Source organism: Lontra canadensis, unplaced genomic scaffold (assembly GCF_010015895.1).
Source record: "Lontra canadensis isolate GAN:19392208 unplaced genomic scaffold, GSC_riverotter_1.0 scaffold48, whole genome shotgun sequence".
In the NCBI taxonomy this organism is placed as follows: Eukaryota; Metazoa; Chordata; class Mammalia; order Carnivora; family Mustelidae; genus Lontra; species Lontra canadensis.
In genome coordinates this window covers 11,230,808-11,253,070 of record NW_022631042.1, presented here as the reverse complement: position 1 = coordinate 11,253,070, position 22,263 = coordinate 11,230,808, and the positions used below count along the sequence as shown (strand labels likewise).

At 44.7% G+C, this 22,263-nt stretch overlaps 1 protein-coding gene across 2 annotated transcripts in view; it reads left to right on the top strand.

Moving 5' to 3' along the window:
- Window positions 1-1,221: 1,221 nt before the first annotated feature.
- Window positions 1,222-22,263, top strand: part of PUS7 (pseudouridine synthase 7) — a 56,505-nt gene continuing 35,463 nt past the window's right edge. The window contains exons 1-5 of one of the 2 annotated variants that reach the window (XM_032873340.1): window positions 1,222-1,431; window positions 11,755-12,187; window positions 14,403-14,487; window positions 14,619-14,720; window positions 17,993-18,137. In XM_032873340.1, the coding sequence (XP_032729231.1) occupies window positions 1,305-1,431; window positions 11,755-12,187; window positions 14,403-14,487; window positions 14,619-14,720; window positions 17,993-18,137 (892 nt within the window). In that variant the 5' untranslated portion in view covers window positions 1,222-1,304. The remainder of the gene's footprint in view (window positions 1,432-11,754; window positions 12,188-14,402; window positions 14,488-14,618; window positions 14,721-17,992; window positions 18,138-22,263) is intronic. The other variant, XM_032873341.1, reaches the window with a different exon arrangement.

Here is a 22,263-nt window from a genome sequence, read left to right as displayed (position 1 = left end):
AGTAAGGAAATAAGGCAGTCACAAGGGAACATATACTGTATGATTTCCACTTACATGAGTTACCTACAGTTGTAAAATTCACCCAGATGAAAAGTAGAATGGTGGTTGCCATGGCTAAAAGTAGGGACAACGGAGTTATTTCCTGGGTAGAGAGTTTCAGTGTTGCAAGATGAAAAGAGTCCCGGAGATGGACGGTTGCTCAACAGTGTGAATGCACTTAATACCACTGAACACGGAATTGTACACTTGACCGTGGTTAAAATGGTAATTTTTTTAAAACATTTTATTTATTTATTTGACAGACAGAGATCACAAGTAGGCAGAGAGGCAGGCAGAGAGAGAGAGAGAGGGAGAAACAGGCCTCCCGCCAAGCAGAGAGCCCCATACGGGTCTGGATCCCAGGAGCCTGGGATCAGGACCCGAGGCAAAGGCAGAGGCTTTAACCCACTGAGCCACCCAGGCGCCCCACCATGGTTAAAATGGTAAATTTATGTTGTGTGTATTTTACCACAATTAAAAAAAAAAAAAAAAAAAAAAGAACTCGGAAATAACACCCGTTTTTCACTAAGAATTGAGATCTGGCAAAATATCGAATGTGCAAAAGCTATTCGAGGCCCGAGTTTGGTTGCTAACGTGTGCTATTTGAAGAGCATGGAAGGAGTAATGGGTTTGCTTTTTCTTCTCACAGAAGCACAAACTTGCTAAAGATCAGTTTTCCTAAAGCAGATCCTATGGGGGAGCCGTCAAGCCGGAGGGGTAAATCGAAGAAGTGGGAAAATGGTTCTGTTGGATTCTCTGCACTTTGGAGGAAATTATATATAGAACCTGAATAGAATATAGTCCCTGAAGTTATTATTTTCGTTAAGTTAGTTGCGTGTGGAGAACACAAAAGGGCCTTAACTATGTGGAAGAAACCCTTATAGTAATGCCGTGGCCACGTTAAAGGTCCTAAAGGCAATGTAAAGCACTCCTCGGTGCACGATGAAATTACTGTTTGCCGGGCTCAAAGCCCAAGCGAATGGGCCGCAGCAAGCTCCCCAACCCGCAGCCTGCCAGGCCTCAGGGGACCAGCGAGACCCAGCTCCGCGAGGACGCTGGGACACCCGGCTGCAGAAAGGGGGCGGGGTCTCGCAGAGAGAGCCCGGCGCGGGGGCGGGGCCGACGGCGGAGACCGGGCTCCGCCCCGGGGGTGGGGCCGACCAGCGGCGGCGCGTCGCTGCGCGGCACGTGTGAGAGCTCGGCGCCCGGCTAGTCCCCGCGCGCGCTCCGCGGCGCAGGGGCTGAAGACGCTGGCCGCGCTGCTTATGTCGGGACGCCCCCGCAGCTGGCTCTTCCGAGTGGCGTTCGCCGCCGCCGCCCTCCTGCGCCCGGAGCAGCACGCCCGCCCCCTCGCCGCCCGGCCGGTGCCGCGCCCGCGCTCCCAGGCCCCGGGTAAGTGCGTGGCCTCGCCGCAGCCCCCGGGCTCCGCGGCTAGCCGACGGCCCGGCCCCAGGGCCCCGCCCTGAGGGGCAGTGCACACTGGGAAGGCGTCCCGGACGCGGCCTGAGCCCGCGGACCGCCCGCGGTGCTTCCATTACGGACCGTGCCCGCGAGAGCGCGGTTGGAGCCGGCGGTCTGGCTCCCGCGGTGCCAGCCCCGCCCCCCCTCCCGGGGCCGGTCGGCAGGGGGCGCCGCGCTCTCCCGCCTCCCCGTGCGGTTGGCAGCCAGCGGGCCCAGGCCCCTCTCCTCCCTTTCTTCGTCCAGGACGCTCCCTAAACTCTTCTCGCCGGGGAGAAAACCGGCCTGTATCCCGGAGCCTTAAGGGCTCGGGTGTTTCTCGTGGCCGGTCTTCTGCGGGGTGAAGCCCACGTGCTTTTGTCCTCGTTTTCATCCATCACTGCTTACTGCGAGCCTCCTGCACGCCAGGCAGGCACTCAGCTGCTGCTTTAGTACACGTTTGCCAGAGTAGGAGCTAGCAAGTTGGGGCCGAAGAGTCCTATCTCCAGCCCTCCGCCGGGTTCGTCTTCAATGAGTGGATGTTGTAGGTGCTGCTGTGCTTGTTGAAAACTCATCCGCGCTGAGTCCGCCAGCCCAGCACTGAGAGGTTTCGAAGGACATCCTTACTGCCTGAGTTATTAGTGCCTGCCAGGAAGTAGGGTTTGGAGAGTTCCGTTCGTCACATATTTGATCGCTCTGTCAGACCACTTTTTTTTTTTAATTCCGAAAATACAGGATTATGAAGGGTTTTTGTTTCAAGTCTCCAGTCTGATCTGTGAAAACAGGCATTCCCCCATTGGTTTGTGGATGCCTTGACAATTGACAGATCTGTCAAAAAGAAGCCAGTACACTCATATGGAAAAGGGGACGGATAGGCAGTGATTATGTTCAGTCATTAGGCAAGTAGCCAACAATCTGTATGTATTAATTTAACAACTTCTGTTTTATGTGTGTGTTTATTTTGTTTTTTAAATATATATTTTTTAAGATTTTATTTATTTGAGAGAGACACAGTGAGAGAGAAGCAGACTCCCCGTGGAGCTGGGAGCCCGATGCGGGACTCGATCCCGGGATTCCCGTATCATGACCTGAGCCGAAGGCAGTCGTCCGACCAACTGAGCCACCCAGGCGTCCCTGTTTTTAAAATATTTTATTTATTTGACAGAGAGCACAAGCAGGAGGAGCAGCAGGCAGAGGGAAAAGGAGAAGCAGGCTCCCTGCTGAGCAGAGAGCCCAATGTAGGGCTCAATCCCAGGACCCTGGGATCATGACCTGAGCTGAAGGCAGATGCTTAACCCACTGAGCCACCCTGGGACCCCTAACCTTTTGCACATAACTTTTGGTAGAAGCTGGGGTGATACAGGTATTAATAAAACATAGCTTTTACCCCCAAGTAGGAGACAGAAATTACAGTCTAGCTGATCTGTTGACGAAGTTTGCTCCTGACTCAGGTCCTTTACCTGTGCTAGTCCTGGAACTCATCCCACAGGCATCTTTTCATGTCTAGTTCTTCCTTCCAGTCAAGGTTCAAAGGACACCTACTCAGAGATGTTCACTAAATAGCACTCCTCTTCCTCTTTCCCTTTACTGTGCTTTATTTGTAATTCTGCATGCAGATTTCTGAGAGATTATTACTTTATTCATTGATAATATCCTTAAGTAAGGGTAAACTTAGGGCAAGAAATTGTCCGTTTCCCCCCCTGTGCTTAGACTAGTGGCAGACTTATAAGGGGTCCACAGATATTTGTGGAATTAATGAATCTGATGGACTTAATGATTTTGCATGTTAGAGTGTAGTGTGTTCTGCCCTGGGGAAAGGATTGTTTATTGTGAGCTAAAGGGATTATTGACAGTTTGCAGAGGATGGATGTGTTTAAAACGTGGATGTTGTATTCTGAACATAGAATTAAGACTAATACAGCTTTTTTAAGATGTTCACTTTGCAGGAAATATGTTAAGGGACTATCAGTGTTGTATTACAATTTTGAGAATGCTAAACATTTTTTGTTGTGGGTGTAAAGGAAGCTTATTGGTGAATCTAATCTTAATGAAAAAGACTTTAAAATATTGTTAAGGGGCGCCTGGGTGGCTCAATGGGTTAAAGCCTCTGCCTTTGGCTCAGGTCATGATCCCAGGGTCCTGAGATCGAGCCCCGCATCAGGCTCTCTGCTCAGCGGGGAGCCTGCTTCCCCCGCCCCCTCTACCTGCCTCTCTGCTTGTGATGTCTCTCTGTCAAATAAATAATCTTTTAACAAATTATAAAAAATATATATATTGTTAAAATTGTAATATTCCTCATTTGGGTCATTTGGAGTATAAAAAGACAAAAACCCATTTTTTAGTCCTGTCTTCAAAAAATTGTGTCGGACTTTGAAGTTCATTGGAAAGTATCAGTAGATTCATTCTCTTCCTGGTTCCAGAATCAAGCTTCTGGTCTCTATTACTTGACGTTGTTCTGGATTGTGTATTTGTGCAGCATAACATTTTTTAAAAAACTTTGTTTTAAAGATTTTACTTTTATTTGGCAGAGAGCGAGCGAGAGCAGGAACACAAGCAGGGGGAGTGGGAGAGGGAGAAGTAGGCCCCCCGCAGAGCAGGGAGCCCAATGCAGCTGATCCCAGAACCCTGGGATCACAACCCCAGCTGAAGGCAGACACTTAACAACTAAGCCACCCAGATGCCCCTAAAAACATTTTTTTTAAATACCATTAAAAAAACTCCTGAAGCTGTACCCTCCACCTTTCCTCCCCTTCTTAAAAAGCCAGTCATTTTTCCAGCTGTGAGGTAACAGTGCTTGAACATGTATATTTGGATTTTCCTGAATGCAAAACTGATTTCCTTAGGAAAATCATACTGGGGCAGTCAGGGAGGTTTTATCCTTCTGCTTGAATTCTTCCCAGCCTCTTCCATGTTCAGAGGATCTGCTCCCTCCCTCCCTCCATTTAAAAATTATATTGCATTTTAGTCTTCCCTTCTATGTAGTTCCTGATAATGAAAATGGTACTAATTTGAGTTTGCTCTCTCCTAGTCTAGAAGTTTGCACAGCTGTTCTAGTTAAATATGTTTTTATCTTCTAGGTCCAGTGAAAGAACTTAGCAAAATATATATATATGATATATAAAATATACATATATTTTAAGATTTTGTTTATCTGGGAGAGAGAGAGAGAGCCCACGTGTGTGCGCGCTAGGGTAAGAAGGGGGAGGGTCAGAGGGAGAAGCAGACTCCCTGCCGAGCAGGGAGCCTGATGCCGGATCGGATTGAGTCTGGGGAGTCCAGGATCATGACCTGAGCCGAAGGCAGTTGCTTAACCAACTGAGCCACCCAAGTGCCCAGCAAAATATATATTAACAGATTTATAGACATTGGTGCTATGTATACTTTAATAATTAATGCCTGTGAAAGGGCCATTGGCTAAAACAAATGAAAACTATAATTGGGAACACAAAAGTTAGGTTAGTTAATGAGCTTGTCTTTACAGTAAAACATAATAAGAAAAAGAGATTAGACAAGTATCCACAAGTATCAAGGAAAAAACTGCCAAAGAATATTAAAGGCCTGTTTATTTGGTGCTGTTGGCAGTGCTATGAGGGTCTCTTAAAATTAAATGGTATTTGGGGGCACCTGGTGGCTCAGTGGGTTGAGCCTCTGCCTTCGGCTCAGGTTATGATCTCAGGGTCCTGGGATCAAGCCCCGCATCAGGCTCCCTGCTCGGCAGGGAGCCTGCTTCCCCCTCTCTGCCTGCCTCTCTGTCTACTTGTGATTTCTCTCTCTGTCAAATAAATAAATAAAATCTTAAAAAAAAAAAAATTAAATGGTATTTGAAGGAGGAAACCATGTTTAATCATTAGCCCAGAGAACAAAAGAAGCATAAGAAGCTTTGTTTTTTCCCCAGACTCAGCAATACAGCTCTGCTGTGTAAACCATCCATAATTAATATTAATGACCAACAGTTGACTGGGAACAGCTATTATAGACCTCTGAGCAAGTCATCATTTTTCAGCCTTACAGAGAAAGAAACTCAGCCTGTAGAGGGGCGAGCCACCATGTAGTGAAGGGCAGAACCCAGACTGGGTTGAAACCCGTGGGTGATACTTCATATGCATGATCTGCTTACATTCTTATTCCGGGGATGGTAGGCATAACAGTGCTGTTCTAAACCTTCTAGAACTGTCTGCATGAAATCACTGATGTGGGCAGAGGGGAGAGCAAGGAGTTGGGGTGATGACCACATTCTGACCTTGGTGGTAACATCCCCTGAGGTAAGAGGTGTAAGGTGGGAAATGCTGAGATCAGTTTAGGGCATGTTGAATTTGAGCATTTGGTTCAGCTCTTCTGAGCTGGGTAAGCTGGAGCCAGAGCCATAATCTCTGGGGTACCCCCCCCCCTCCCCGAGCCATAGGGCCGAGGAGAGGCTTGAATGCGTTTGTCCTGCACACACTGCAGTTGCTTAGCTGTCCTCACTGTTGCTTTGGGCCCCCAGGCAATGCAGGAAGTTGGAAAGGGGTCTCTGCTGGATGAATTGGAGCGGGGAACAAGACGGGTGGGAAGCTGGAGATGCCCCCATTTAAGTGGCAGCAGAGAAGGAAGGGGAAAGAGCAGCTTGAGAGGCAGGAGAAGGGCAAGGAGTAGAAGCAGGGTTTCAAGGAAGGGAAGCAGTGAACCATGTCCCTTTGGGAAAAGATGTCAGTTAGAGCCAGGATGGCGCAGCTGTGGTTTGGGCACAAGGACGCCATCAAGGAACTGTAAAGAAACAATTGGATTGGCGTGTTGGAGGAAGAAGCCGGATCTTCCCTCAAACGAATGCTAACCGGTGGGGCAGTAGTTTCATTTGCTACAATGTTTTTTTGTGGTGCCTGGTGCAGGGTGCGTGCTGTTTGTGGAGGGGGTGGAGTGAGTGTTCAAATGACCACGGATTCTTTTAAGAGGGTTGCTGTATTTAGGGAAGTGGTTCTGATAAGGTAATCCCTGTTTTCTTTGTGGATGGCCAGCAGGACTCAGAGAAGCCTGTCCTGACCTGGGATGGCTGTCATTAAGAGAGGAACTCTCCTGATCGGGTGTGGTTTTCTCCAGCAGCAACCAGGAGCACAGACGGAGGCAGTAGGGTTGGTACTTGCTTGGGGTCTAGCAGGGATCATGCAGCAGGACCAAGGAGCAGGAGTGTCGAGTGGTGGCTCACAGATACTAAGTCTTGGGGCACTTGAGGAAGTGAGGGTGGATGAGACAGTTTCTTGGAACTGCTCGGAAGAACAGGTGATGACAGAGGGTGGGACAGAAGAAGGGAAAACATCAGTGGTTTGATTGGAACAGAATAGCTTGTGTATCTCTTTCTACTTTGTAGGTTTGAAATTTCTTGTAAGAAAAACAAAAGCTCAAAGTAGAAGATGTGTTGTTACCATCACTTAGTTTCAGTAATTACCTTCGTGGTTTTAAATCTATACCTTTTCCACTTCCATTCGTCACTGGTAAATTATCCTGAAGCAAATTCTAGACTTCATCATTTTCAACCATAAATATTTCACTTTGTATCTTTAAAACATAAGAATTCTATTTTTAAATGTAACCACAGTAACATAATTGTACCTTAAAAAGTTGACAGTACTGGGGCCCGTGGGTGGCTTAGTCAGTGAAGTGTCAAACTCTTGTCTGACTCTTGATTTTGGCTCAGGTCATGATTTCAGGGTCTTGGGGTAGAGACCTATGTAGGGCTCCACGTGGGTGAGGAGTCTGCTTGAGAGTCTCTCTGTCCTTCCTCTGCAAACTCTCACATACACATGCTCTCTCTTTAAAAAAAAAAAAAATTGATACTACCTTAATGTCATCAAATATCCCCAGTATTTCTGCATCTCTGATTGTCCTAAACAGTTTTTTAAATAGTTGCCTTATTTAAAGAAGAATCCACTCATTGCATTTCTTTTTAAGTTTATCTGTTAAGTTCCCCTCCCTTTTTTCCCCTTTGTTGTTTATTAGTGAAGGAACTGTCTTTGTCCTTGTAGAGTTTTCCACATTCAGAATTTTGCTGGTTCCTCCCTGTGGTGGGGTTTAAAACCTTCTGTCTCTGTATGCCATCTAACCTACCAATTAGACATTGAGTTCCAGTCAGTAAGAATGCTTCACAGAGGGGTGCCTGGGTGGCTCAGTCGTTAAGCGTCTGCCTTCTGCTCAGGTCATGATCCGGGGTCCTGGGGTGGAGCCCCGCATCGGTGTCCCTGCTCAGTGGGAAGCCCGCTTGTGTTCCCACTCTGGTTGCCTCTTTCTGTCAAATAAATAAGTAAATAAGATTAAAAAAAAAAAAAAAAGAATACTTCACAGATGACAGCCCGTGCTTTCAGGGGCTTGCGGTGTGTCTGGTTGTCTGTTTGTTGTGATGTTAGTGGCCGTTCATGGTGGCCGGTTGTCCAGGCCCACTGTTTCCTTAGAGATTTGCTATTTATTGTGTCTTTGATCTCTGTAGGTGAGGAACAGTTTCAGCACCTGTTGCAAGAAGTCTACAAAATATCTGGGGAGAGAGCTCATGAGCAGTCAGGCAGGAAACAGGCACCCACCGGGGCAGGGCGTGAGTTGTTGGAGGCCTGTGGGGAACAGTGGCCACTAGATGATGGGCCGGGCCGACGCAGGACGGTTGGACATTTCTGCAGAGGCTGTAACTGACATTCCCACCAGGGCTTCTGACTGTCAGTTGTGGAGAAGGAGCTTGATGAATCCTGGGCGTTCTGGGAAGGAGGTAGACATCCTGCCGACTCAAGCCAGGCTGCTGAGGCTGCTCTTCCTCCCCGCTGAGAGCTCGGGCCTGGGAAGGTCTGGGGATCTTCCTGTGGATCCTGGCACACCAGCTAGGGCTTTGTACCCTCACTGGGAGGCTGTTGCAGGTTTGGGGGTGCCTGGCTCCCAGATGTTTGAAGGTACCTGTGACACCACAGGACTGTAAGTGGGCTTGTCTTTCCCCACCACCTGCTCCTCTGCCTGGGGTTTTCGTGCCAGGAAGAGCTCCCCTGTCTTCTCAGGTCCCCAAGGCAGAAAACCTGAGTCATCCTGGAGTGTTTCCTCTCTGCCCACATTTGTCATCCAGTCCTGTTCCCATCACCTCCTAAATGTCCTGGAATCCAGACTTCTTTTCTGTCGCCCTTGCCTCAGCTTTAGATCACATTGTACTAATTTCTTGGCTCAATTTCGGTTATACCCTCTTTTTTTTTTTTTTTTAAGTTTTATTTATTTTTTATTTAGTAATCTCTACACCCAATGTGGGGCTCAGATTCACAAGTTGGAGATCAAGAGTCACAATCTCTTCCCACTGAGCCAGGCAGGTGCCCCTTGGCTGTAGCCTCTTTTCTTTCTTTCATTCATTCATTTATTTATTTTTTAAAGATTTTATTTATTTATTTGACAGAGATCACAAGTGGTCAGAGAAGCAGGCAGAGGGAGAGGAGGAAGCAGGCTCCCTCCTGAGCGGAGAGCCTGATACGGCGGCGCTTGATCCCAGGATCCTGGGATCGTGACCTGAGCCGAAGGCAGAGGCTTTAACCCACTGAGCCATCCAGGCGCCCCTGGCTATAGTCTCTTACCTAGTCTTCCAGCTAACCCTGGTTTCTCTTCAAAGAGGTGCCGCAAAGTCTTTCGAACTCAAAAGTCTAGCGGTGGTTTGGTTTTCAAGATGGAATTCCCTTCATTCTGCCTGGTATGGCATCTGCCCACTCCCCAGCTTTAGCTCCAGACTCTCTCACTGTGTGTTTTACTCTCCATGATGTGTGATGAGCTCCTTGGGCCTCTTCCCATGCTCCTTGCTCTCCCATGCCTCCTTGTCTCTGCACCTGCTACCACCCCCCCCCCCCCCCCCCCGCAAACAGCCTCCTTCCTGCTTTCTGTGACCTTACCCTCTCCTCAAAACTTGGCTCATGTGTTCATTTCTAGTCTTGCATTAGGAGAGGGGTCTTCTCTGACACCCTGCCCATCAATGCCCTCTGAAATCTTCTGTGTGTTCCCCTAGTCCCCGAGTGACCCCCTGTGCCCTCTTTGTCTTCCTTGCTGGCCTGTAGGCTCTGTGAGGGCAGCTTTGGTGACAACGTGAGCATGAGTTAGCATCAGCATTTCATGAATGCATATTCTTTTTTTTTTATTACAGTTTGTTTAGAACAAATAAGGAGTAAATACTTTCTTCTTTGAATTAGAAGTGATTTTGTATAGGCGACTTCTGTTCCAGTTTCTTAGTTTCTTCCATTTTTCTTTACTTAAATTTTTGTCTTTCAAAGGAAATTGATTTTATTTGTATCTTTTTATTTTATTTTATTTTATTTTATTTTTTTAAGATTTTTATTTATTTATTTGACAGACAGAGATCACAAGCAGGCAGAGAGAGAGAGGAGGAAGCAGGCTCCCCACTGAGCAGAGAGCCCGATGTGGGGCTCGATCCCAGGACCCTGGGATCACGACCCGAGCTGAAGGCAGAGGCTTTAACCCACTGAGCCACCCAGGTGCCCCGATTTTATTTGTATCTTTCTGTACCTCTTCTTCCATTTTTTTTTGTAGTCATCATCATCCTCTTTTCATTTTGTGTGTGTGTTTGTTTTACTTTACTTTTCTTTCCATTCTAGATTTTTGACAATGAAGCAAGATCAAATATGGATTCTTTTTTTTTTTTTTTAATATTTGTTTGTTTATGTAATCTCTACATCCAGTGTGGGGCTCAAATTCATGACTCTGAGATCAAGAGTTGCGCGTTCCTCCAGCTGAGTCAGCCGGGCACCCTGCAAATGTGGATTCTTAAACTTCAGTTCATTGTTGTTATTCTGCCGTAGATGCTTCTGTAGTTGGGTTTCTTATTAACTAGGCCTTGGAGAACCTTCAAATATTAATTTTCTGCTGATTTATATTTATGAATTTGTTTACTAAGTTTGTAGCATGTTAATTTTATCATCTCCCTATATAATTAACACAGGAAAACTTTTATCCTTATTTCACCAAGAGTACCAAGTGAGATCAAATTAGATAAATGTATTTATTTTGATTGCCACATGTTACCCCTCTGGCAAGCTGCTCAGTACTGGGAAGTATGTATGGCTTCTTAGACTTTCCCTCATTACATTATGTGTGGGCTGGTTAAATGATAATCTGTGTTGTTTAAATTGTGGCAAAATACACATAACATGTAACATTAGTTTATTCATTTATTTTTATTTTTTATTTTTTAATTTTTTTGACAGAGATCACAAGTAGGCAGACAGGCAGGCAGAGAGAGAGAGGGAAACAGGCTCCCTGCTGAGCAGAGAGCCTGATGCTCGGGGCTGGATCCCAGCTCATCATGACCTGAGCCGAAGGCAGAGGCTTTAAGCCACTGAGCCACCCAGGCCCCCCAGTTTATTCATTTTTTTGATAAGATTTTATTTGTTTAATTGAGAGTGATCATAAGTGGGGGGAGGGGCAGAGGGAGAGGCAAGACGCCCCGCTGAGCAGGGAGCCCAGCGCAGGGTTGGATCCCAGCACCCAGGGATCCTGACCTGAGCCGAAGGCAGACCCTTAACTGACTGAGCCACCCATGTGCCCCATCTTATTCATTTTGAAGCATACAGTTCAGCAGTGTTACACACATTCACACTGTCGTGCAACCAGTATGCAGAGCTCATTCTAATCTTGCAAAACTGACTCTGTACCCAGTAAGCAACTCTGCATCCCCTTTGCTTTTTATTTTTAATATGGTACGAGTATGCATTCATGTCAGTAAGTGTATTTATGCACTATTTTTGTTTAATCAGTTTTTTGAAAGGATAATAATCTTCGTGAAACAAAGTTCAAGTGGCCTGACTGCGGTTTTCAGTAAAAACAGCAGGTCACCCTGTTGAGCCCAGCCACCCATATCCTGTCCTAGAAGTAACCACCTTTCCCAGTTTCTATTCACACTGTTTCGACTTACTGTTTAGTTTATGTACCCACGCATCATTGTTCTTAGTTTTTTGCTAATATGAAAGCACTGAGATGAGTATCCTTACAGCTGAACTTGAACCACTTAACAAAAAAATTTAAGCCCTTCAGTTATTTTAAGATACTCCCTGAAAGTAGTATTTCTGGGTCAAAGAACATACATTTTTTTAAGGTTTATGAAACACACTCAAATTCTATGCACAAGTGTTGTGCCATTTTTCTGTGCCAGCATCAGGAAGAATTATTGTAATGAGTTTTCAGACCCTAGGAGCAAAGTTAATTGTGCCTTTGTTTGCTGAAACTCACCCCTTAACACCTCTTAACAGAAGTGATTGTTACTCCTTGCTCTCTCTTCCTTCCCAAAAGGTTCTCTTAAATGTTTTCTTGGAGCCTTAAAAATGGAGATGACAGAAGTGACTGGTGTGTCACTGAAACGTGGGTCTCATGCTGTCGAAGATAATGACTGTGTGGCCCCAGCGGAGGAGGCAAAGAGACAGAAGGTCTTGGATGGCGGTCTGACCACAGGTCAGGATGGGCTGGAGCATGTCTGTCCTCCCGGCAGTGTAGATGTGCCTGGACCGCCTACAGCTGTAAGTGCCGGAGAAGGTAGAAAGAATTCTGATGTGCAGGTGGAGGAAGAGGAAGAGGAGGAAGAAGATGGCCTTTCAGAGGAGGGTGAGGAGGAGGAGGAAGCTGAGAGTTTTGCAGACATGATGAAGCACGGCCTCACTGAACTTGACGTTGGCATCACCAAGTTTGTAAGTTCTCATCAGGGATTTTCAGGCATCTTGAAAGAAAGGTATGTTTTTATTTACGTGTCAAGTTATTTTCATCCTGTTTGTTCTTTTCTTGAGGAAATCAGCAAAAGGCTCTTCTATTTCTTTTTCTTATTCTTTTTTTTTTTTTTTAAGATTTTATTTGTTTATTTGATAGAGAGACTCAGCGAGAGAGGGAACACAAGCAGGAGGAGTGGGAGAGGGAGAAGCAGGCTTCCTGCTGAGCAAGGAGCCTGATGCGGGACTTGATCGCAGGACCCTGGGATCATGACCTGAGCCGAAGGCAGACGCCTAATGACTAAACCACCCAGGCACCCTCTGTTTATTCTTCTATTTAGCTTTCTATCCCCAAGGATTGTTTACTTATGGTCACAAAGGAATTGTTAGGGTACGGAGTTGACCACCCTTCAACTAGACAGAGAACACTCTCGATAATGCAAGTCACACAGCAAGGTTTATTTCCAGCTAGCTGGGGTCCGAGTATCCGCCCGGCGGAGCGGGTTTCAACAAGGACCCCGAGCACTCAAAGCCAAGGGTTTATATAGCATTTTCAAGGCACTTTTTCACAGCTACAGACATATCTTGTGCCCCACTTTGACAGTTTAACTTAGTTTAACCTTTTGCCACCCTGGCATCACCCTGGCGCCGTCCTGGCGGTTAAGTGTGATTTAGGTTTAGAAGAAATTTAACTTTATTTACATTTCCTTCTGCCTCAGCCTCCTTCAGTTTTATGGGGGGGAGGGCGACCTTAGGCCTTGAGGAACTGAGCCATTTGTCTCTGGAAATTGGGCCATTGAAGAGATAGCCCTTTTTTGTTGTAAATCACCAGGACTCCTGTCTCCCAGGATTGTGATCTCTGCAAGTTAACTATTTGTTTTTCTTCAACATTTGGTCCCTGTGGTGCCACCACCTAACCTCCCTGGTGGTATATGATTAAGTTGTTTTTTCAGGTTTTAGCTACTTTATCTTATCTCAAGTTACATGGGCGTGTGGGCTGGTTAGGGACGCTCAGTAAAATGGCTTCCCAGCCTTCAGGATGGCCATTCTTATGCTAACCCACTCTTACAGGGCAAGGTGCCAGCTTTTGCTCTGCCATGATGGCTGTACTTATGTCAGCGCTAAACTCGAGGTGGGTACAGCCTTGTTTTTCTTGGCCTCCACACCTGGAGCTGGTCTCCGGGACTTGTTTTTAAGTCCCCTGGGGGAAGGGGAGCAGGGACAGTTTAAGGGTTAAACAACAAAGTTATTGTTTAACCTCAATGGAAGCCTCTGGCTAAAATAAAAATATAAAATAGGTCCTTACAGAATGGGATGGAGAAGAGCTGCCTAAATAGGCAGATGAAGCCATTTAAAGATGAAATGAGGGGCACCTGGGTGGCTCAGTGGGTTAAAGCCTCTGCCTTTGGCTCAGGTCGTAGTCTCAGAGTCCTGGGATCGAGCCCCGCATCGGGTTCTCTCTGCTTAGCGGAGAGCCTGCTTCCCCCTCTCTCTCTGCCTTCCTCTCTACTTGTGATCTCTCTCTGTCAAATAAATAAATAAAATCTTAAAAAAAAAATAAAGATGAAATGAGTAAATAAAAATAATTTTTGTGGCATGCCTTGCTCATATGTGAATGAGTGCTGTTTACTTCTTTAAAATACATTATTGTAAATGGTCTTAAGTTTTCTCTTGAATTGGTTTTCAAATCTTAAACTCAGCTCTTTCACCTAAATGTGCCATGTCTACAGTAGAAAGCAGGTGGATCTGGGTGTGAATCTGGTCTGGTCACTGCGTTTACTTAACTCAGAGCCTCAGTAGCCTTTTCCAGAAAATGGGTCCTAATACCACCTTGGGGTTTTTGAGAGGATGTTAAGTAATGTGTGTAGAGTATTTAGCATAAAAGTAAGCTTCAGGTTGGTTCATGGTAGACTCACAGGGTTCCGATTTAATTAACCGTCCCATGTTTTAGGATTCACTTTAGTCTGGACTGTCTTTGTAACTTTCCTATGCTTTGATTTATGCATTTCTCTGAAAGAATATTCTAGAAGTTCAGAGGGCCTTTGCATTCCAATACAAAGCCAAGCCATGGCTTAGAATTCATTAAGAAACCAGACGAAATAACTCCATGTGAATTTTGTACTGAAGATTGTTTTTTAAATCCCTGTTTTGTACAACAACAAGGCGTTAATAAATTTTCTCCTAAAATTACTAGGAAGCAAAATGTTAATGCTTTGAAAATTTGTGTTTCCTTTTCATTAGGTACTCCGACTTTGTTGTTCATGAAATAGGAAAAGATGGACAGATCAGCCATTTGGATGACTTGTCCGTCCCGGTGGATGAGGAGGTAAGAGCAGCTCTCCAGCAGAAGTCACCTTCTGTATAAAATAGCATTTCCTGGAGATCCTGGAAATACAGATCTCTAACAGCTTTAAATTCTGTGTTTGACTCACTGGGAGTTTCATCATTATTTTCAAGGATCCTTCAGAAGATGTATTTACGGTTTTGACAGCTGAAGAAAAGCAGCGTTTAGAAGAACTCCAGCTTTTTAAAAATAAGGAAACCAGTGTTGCCATCGAGGTAAATAGCACAAAAATGTATGGAAAAGTTTCTTTAGGGTTTTGAGTGCTTCTTTTTGGGTGAACATATCTAAGTGTCTATTAGAAAAATTATAGTAGTTTATAAAAGGATGACCTTGCTCTATTTGATGTGAAAGAGCATTACACTAAAAATGTTTTTATTGGGGTGCCTGGATGGCTCAGTCACTTAAGCATCTGCCTTAGGGCATGGGGCTCCCTGCTCAGCAGGGGAGTCTCCTTCTCCCTCTCCCTCTGCCATTTCCCTCCTTGTGCTCTTTGGCTCTCTCTCTCTGTCAAATAAATAAATAAATAAAATTTTTAAAAAATGTTTCTGTCAGTGGCAGATAACCTGTATCCAGATAAACTATAACAAAAAAAGTTAACATTTTTGTTTTAAGAAAATTTAATACATGACCACAAATCAACAAAGAAAGGTATTGTTCGGAGCCATAGAGTAACTTTTCTGTCACATGGTGTCTGTAGCCAAAAGACTAGGACAGCCTGACAATCAGATGTGTGGCTTGATAAGGGAGGCCGTGGCCTTGGCTCTGCCTCCTGCAGCCTCTGGGTCTCAGGTGGGTTTTTAGAGGGAGAGGTGTTGGGGAAAGAGAAGGGAAATTTCTCTGCTCAACTTCAGTCTGCTTCCACTGTGGAGGAAAAGGAGAGCTGAGCTACTAAATGCAATAGTGGATGCCTTTTCAAAAGCTTTTGTTAGGAAAATTTTATTCTTAATTAGTGCTGTCCAGTGGAATTATAATGCGTGCCATGTTTTTAATTTTAAACTTTCTAAAAACTTACAGAGGTGAAATTAATTTTTACAGTATATTTTATTTATCCTAGTACATTTTAAAATATAAATTTCAGGGCACCTAGGTGGCTTAGTCAGTTAAACATCTGACTCCTGATTTCAGCTCAGGTCATGGTCTCAGGGTCATTAGATCGAGCCCCACGCTGGGCTCTGCACTCAGCTGGGAGTCTGCTTGAGATTCTTCTCCCTCTCCCTCTGCCCTTTCCCCCACTCTTGCTCTCTCTGGAATAAATGAATAAATTTTAAAAAATAATAAAAAATAGAATAGTTCAACAGGTAATCTATATACATATATATTTTTATTTGCAAATGAGATGTTTTTACATTCTTTTTTCCCCCTGCTTAATCATCAGAATCTGGTGTTCTTTTATGCTGGTAACATAGCTTAGTTCAGACTAGCCACATTCAGGGACTCTGTTGCCATCTGTAGCTCATGACTGCTGTATGGGATAGCGCAGCTCTAGGTGATACAAGATTTTAAGAGTCTTGTAGCATAAGATTTTTAGAATTTTAAGTTTATGTTAAATTCATTTTATACCATAGTTTAATGACCTACTTGATTTGGGGTTGTCTGAAATCCCGCTTTCCATCCCTCCCAGTTAACAAGAGCTTACTGTAACTTTTCAGAATTCATTATCTGCCCCCAACCCTTGCCTCTTTTTCCCAGCCACCGAAATGTCCCCAAAGTATGTATATTACAGTTTTAGGGTTCATCAATTACTGAATTTACCAATGGACAAAATCTTGCAGTGCCGAAAAGAAAACAAAGAACTGTTTTGGGGAGCTGTCCAGGAGGGTGGCTTAGGTTTCTCTTGCTTGTACAACACAGTGGCAGATCTCAACCCTGTAGTGTGTGTTTTCCCTTGTGGACAGCAAAATTTACTGTCATCTGAAAAGCTATAATCTCGACATCTACTGAAAGTTTTTACCTTTAAAGATAAAGCCTGGGCACATTTTCTTGTTTGTAAAATGAGGACGGACTTGCCAAATATTTGAAGTCTAACTGTGTGTTCAGTCATCTGTACAAAAGTTTGATTCCAGCTCAGTGCTCAGTAAATACCAGATCTAGACTCATTTTTAATATGAAAATGTCACATGTCTGTAATTAAAATGTAGTTTGTTTTCTTTTACATTTTTAATTTTACTAAAATATTACTAAGTTTAGCAAGTAGTTTAGTGTATCCTGGTGTTTTTCAGCTTGCAGGTTGCAGTCCTCAGTGGATCATGGAATCAGTTCAGTAGAACTTAACTGACATCTGTGTGAATGCAATACGATAAAACAGAAAATAACAGTGTATTGTACACATAAAGGATAAATACTGTTTTTGTAAAAAAATTTTAAGTCTTTACTTCTGGTGGTTGAATCCAGATACGAAATGTATTTCTTAGTGTGAGATTTTCTTAATGTGAGACATTCAGAAATTGAACAACAGTTTTTTTTTGTTTGTTTGTTTTTAAGAGAGGGAACATGTGTGCAGCAGGGGGCAGGGGCAGAGAGAATCTTTTTTTTTTTTTTTTTAAGATTTTATTTATTTATTTGTCAGAGAGAGGGAGAGCGAGAAAGGGAGCACAGGCAGGCAGAGGGAAAAGCAGGCTCCCTGCCGAGCAAGGAGCCCGATATGGGACTCAATCCCAGGACGCTGGGATCATGACCTGAGCTGAAGGCAGCTGCTTAACCAACTGAGCCACCCAGGCATCCCGGGCAGAGAGAATCTTACGCAGACTCCACAACCAGTACAGAACTGGAGCCCGATGCGGGGCTCGATCCCACGACCCTGAGAATCATGACCTGAGCCGAAATTGAGAGTCAGACGCTCAACCTAGTGTGCCACCCAGGCGCCCTGAACAATGGTTCTATAACTAATAAGTTTACATTTTCTTGGTGTTGATTTTATTTTTTATTATGAACAAATGTGCTAGAACATCATTATAAAATAATTCCTCTAAAATAGGGTTCACTGTGGGGCAGTTGTAGATTGGAGCGTTCCAGAGAGTTGAGTGTGTGATCCCCCAAAGGCCCAGCTTGCCGACATCGCCGTCTGGGAGCCCCGAGTCCCTGAGCAGCAGTGTCTGTGATGGGCGCCTCTGGAGTCTCACAGCCTGGATTTCACATCTGGCGCTGCCTTCCTCCAGTTGTGAGCTGGGACACATTCCTTCACTTCTGTCAGCTTCGTTTTCCTTCTCTCCGAGCAGGTGTAGGGATGACATGGTGAGGAGATGATGGGGATTAAATAAGCCGACGACTGCGAAGTTCTTGGTACTGTGCCTGGCGGCGGTCACGCTCAGTAAACAGGCTCTTAAGATGAGCAGCGTTACGGAGCTCTGGGAGATCCAGCAGTCCTACCCACGGACTCTGTTACTTCGCATGGTTGATAACACGACTCGTGTTTTTATTGACTCATTAGTGTTATCTCCCTATTTGATGTTTGTTAAATCAGTAGTCGCGGTATTTCTGTTTTTAATAGGTTATTGAGGACACCAAAGAGAAAAGAACCGTCATCCATCAAGCGATTAAATCTCTGTTTCCAGGATTAGAGACAAAAACAGAGGACAGAGAAGGGAAGAAGTATATTGTAGCCTACCATGCAGCTGGGAAAAAGGCTCTGGCAAGTAAGTGTGCGAGTGACCTGGCATTTGTGCTGTCAGGGACCGTCCTGCTCCTCCTGCTCTTGCCCGCTCATGTTTCAGGGCTACTTGGCTGGTGGGCGGGAGAGGATATTGGCCGTGTCACTCTTTCAGAGAAGGTGGATGATAGCTTTCACGTTCACAGAGCAGCCCTGTAGAATGTGTCTGGTTGGGAGCACTGGGTCTCTTTTGGGAGTCACAATTTGCTGTAGATACAGTGGTGCCGAAGAGACAGTGCTAGGAATTTGATACGTTCCCTGAGGAGCAGAATGGGCTCAGCAGTAATTCAAGAAGAAAATGGAAGGGTATTGCTCATTCTGTGCCTTAATGGAGAAAAGAAAGCTTTCAGTGAACCCCAAATCCCAGGGGCATATTTTCTGCCAAGCCCCTATATTGGAAGGCCTGCTGCTTTCCAACTGTGAGTTTTTTCACTCATACAAAAAAAAAAAAAACCATGGAATATACGGGAAAGCACCCCTTTGCCCATGCTCATCTTTTGTTGTATATCATTCCCTTGAAACAAGTCTAATATGTTTTCTATAGCCATGAAAATTTCTATATCCTTAAGAAAAAATAGGTCGTCTGCCAAATCAGCGGACAAAATTCTAATGAAAATGACAGTGGGGAAAAAGATATTTCCTCAGCCTCGTCCCCTATCCTTGATGGCTTCTATTAGGGGAGAGTTATTTCTAGATATATTTGTCAGAGCAAAACTCGAAGACTGTGTAACAAAAGATTGCTCATGCTGTGGTGCTTTGCCAGTCTTCTCTCAGGTTAATGCTGTGAGTGGGTGAAGCCTTAATTGTTTATAACTATGAATCTAGAGAAATGAGGCCATTATAAGAAAAATGGGCACAGAAATAAGGTTCAGCTGTGCCTGAAAAAAATAATGTAGTTGGTTAAGTATGTCTGGATAGTGACACAGAAATGAGAAATCTTGAGCAGGTGGGAGGAGAAGGTGGACATTGGAGGCCACTTCTCAGTGGACGCTGCAAAGGAAATGAGATGGTGTGTTCTGGAACAGCTGAGGGCATGGGTTGTTAATCACTCCTCGAGCCACATGCTGATGTCTTGCTTGCTGCACATTTCTTTGATGTCTGAGTCACAGTATAAAATGGTTCTCCAGCCAGGGCTGTTCAGGAGTATTAATCCCAGGAAAGTGATTTGAGTGGATTTTTTTTTTTTTTTTTTTTTTCTTTTCCCAATATCGGCAGATGGAGGGTTCTTGTCCTAGATGTAGAAAGGGTGCCATGGTGCACTCAGACTCCCGTTCTCTCAAGGAGCCCAGGCTGAGCACGGCTGCTAGTGAGCCATTCCTTGTAGAGAGGCAATTCCCATGTTGGGCAGCAGCCCCCTTTTAAAGGCAAGGTCTTGATTCTGCTGAGTGTGGTCATAAGGAAGCAGGTTAGCAAAACCTGGATTGTTTTGACTGGCTGCTGCTTGGAAATTATCTTTCTTTCCTAGAGGATGCTGGCCTTTGTGACCTGCAGGGAGGGGTGTCAGGGTGTTTATTTGCACGTCATGGTGGCCCTGAGAGTCTTCCCACCCTTTCCCCTCAAGTGAGTAGCACCAGATCTCTCACATTCTGTCTTTAGCCACATTCTCTATGCCTAAGCCATACCCACCTTCCTTTTTTTCCAAATAAGAAATTTCCTTAAGATTTTTTAGGTGAGATGCTGAGATCTGTAGGACCTGAACCACCCTCCCTCTTTCCCTTGCACATCTTCAGTAAAATAGGAATTTCTCACTGGAGTAAGCATGAAGGCAGGTCAGATTGGATCGTCACCTGCATAGAGGTTTTTTTTTTTGTTTTTTTTTGTTTTTTTGGTTTTTTTTTTTGGTTTTTTTTGACAGAGATCACAAGTAGGCACAGAGGCAGGCAGAGAGAGAGGAGGAAACAGGCTCCCCACCGAGCGGAGAGCCCAATGCGGGGCTCGATCCCAGGACCCTGGGACCATGAACTGAGCTGAAGGCAGAGGCTTTAACCCACTGAGCCACCCAGGCGCCCCAGAGTTCTAAACCTCTTGAGCTTGAGTCGTTTTGGCGTTTGGTCAAAGTGGACTAGAGGTCTGAGCCATTCTCGCCCACCTCCTCATAGCCCCCAACAGACACTGGAGGGCCTGTGTTCATCTCTTGCAGATCCAACTCCCCACCAGTGAGAGTGCCTTAGTTAAAGACTGTTGGAAAAGTCGGGAGAGCTGGTATCCAGAGACCACCCTTCATGCCCCTGCAAATAGAGTCCAGTACCAATGATAACTTACCGTTTTGAGCTACCTTCACTAGCATATGAATAGATTAGCTTTTAGAGCTTCATTGCCAAGCTAAGCTTATAGTGTTTTTAGCACTCCTTTCCTACCATACCCTGATATTGTTATATGCGTTACTGAGCAGATTGGCAATATTCTCACCTAAACTTTTCTCAGCTAGAGCCATGCATCCTAAAACATAGACACAGTGGATCCCACATCATGGTGCCCAGACACCACAGATTACCAGCTCTTTTACCTCCGATGCTATGTTTTTTGTGAATCCAGTCTGATAGACAGGGCACCTTGATTCACCTACCAAACCATGCCTAACGGTATTTTCTGAAAATATCATGTAATTATTATAAGCCATGTAGTCAGGTAAACTAATAGTATTTTCAAATAGATCATATATTCTAAATGCCTCTAAGAACATCTTTTTTAAAAAACTTAAGTAAAAAATAAGAAAAAAAATTTGCCACATGATATGTAGAGGTTCCTGCATACTTTCTGAAAGGAATGGTTCCCACCAGGGATACCAACCCAGATAAAGAAATCCACAGAAACTCCAGAGAAAGGGCCAGACAGATAAAAAGGAAACTCTCTGGGAGAGGCTGGTATTGTGGAATCCACAGGAAGAGGGAATGCCAATAACCAAAGTGATTAGCAGTGGAAAATACTACAGATGGGTCTGGCAAGAGAAGAACTCTGAAATAGATCTGTCAGTTTGTAGCTACGTCGATATCTTTGGGGCGTTTGCCGTAGAAGCTCCAGTAGAATAGGGTTGGGAACCGGTTGACACTGTAGGCTGAGCTGGAAGGCACCAGTACGGAATGCTGTTTGAAATAAGCCGTAAAGAGGGGCGCTCTGCTGGCTCATTCGGAGGTGTGATTTCACAGGCGTGAGTTTGAGCCCCACCTGGGGTGTAGAGATTACTTGAATAAATAAATTTAAAAAAAAAAAAAAAGCCATGAAGAGAAGGAGAAAGGAGAGCAGCATGGTTGAGAGGGATGCAAGTTTGACTTTTAAAATGGAAGAGCCCTGGTGTCTTGATCTCCTGAAGGGAAAGAGCCAGTGGAGAGGGTGAGCAGAAATTCTGGGAGGAGAGTGATAGCGGGTGGGACAGGATCCTGAGGCAGCTGGAAGGTCAGTGTGCAGCAATGCAGTCTTGGAAATGGCCTTGAATAAGAAGGAAAGAATGTTCTGCATGCTACACCATCATGTCATCTTTCTAGAGCTACATTTTCCCTTCCTTGTTCATGAGGATCTCTGTGCTCCATACCTGACCCTTCCCGAATGTGGTTTCTTTTTCTCTCTGGTTTCTAGTTCTACTGGACTGGCGCTGCCTATCAGACCATCAGAAGGTTGCTTTCTGTGATCTCAGTCCGAGAATTCTTTGCATTCCATCTTTTAAATCAATGTGTCTCAAGAGTCTGAAAGTCATTTTTAATTATCTTTAATTACAAAGCTACATACATGCTCCTTAGCATTCCAAGGATTTGGAGTTTTAGAAAGTCCCATTCACCCAGAATAAGTTGAGTCTTGCTGATTTTTCCATTATTCAAAATATTCCTGGTTAATTAATGAATATGCTTACTATTTTGTATACTGAGTGTGCCTAGAAAAAGAATCCTCGTATGTTAGTGACAGAGGAGATAATGGTATGCATGTGCAGTGCTTGGATTTGCTAATAAAAGATGCATGCTTGTGAGCCAAAACTCATGCTCGGTTGTCCTGGTTTCTCATAGGCATAAAGTTTTTTAGCCTTGTGGCCTCATTCATTTCTCACCATTATAGTTGATTGGGAAGGGGAAGGGGTCCTGAGGGGGTCATTAAGGACGCATACAGTTCCACTACATCATTTC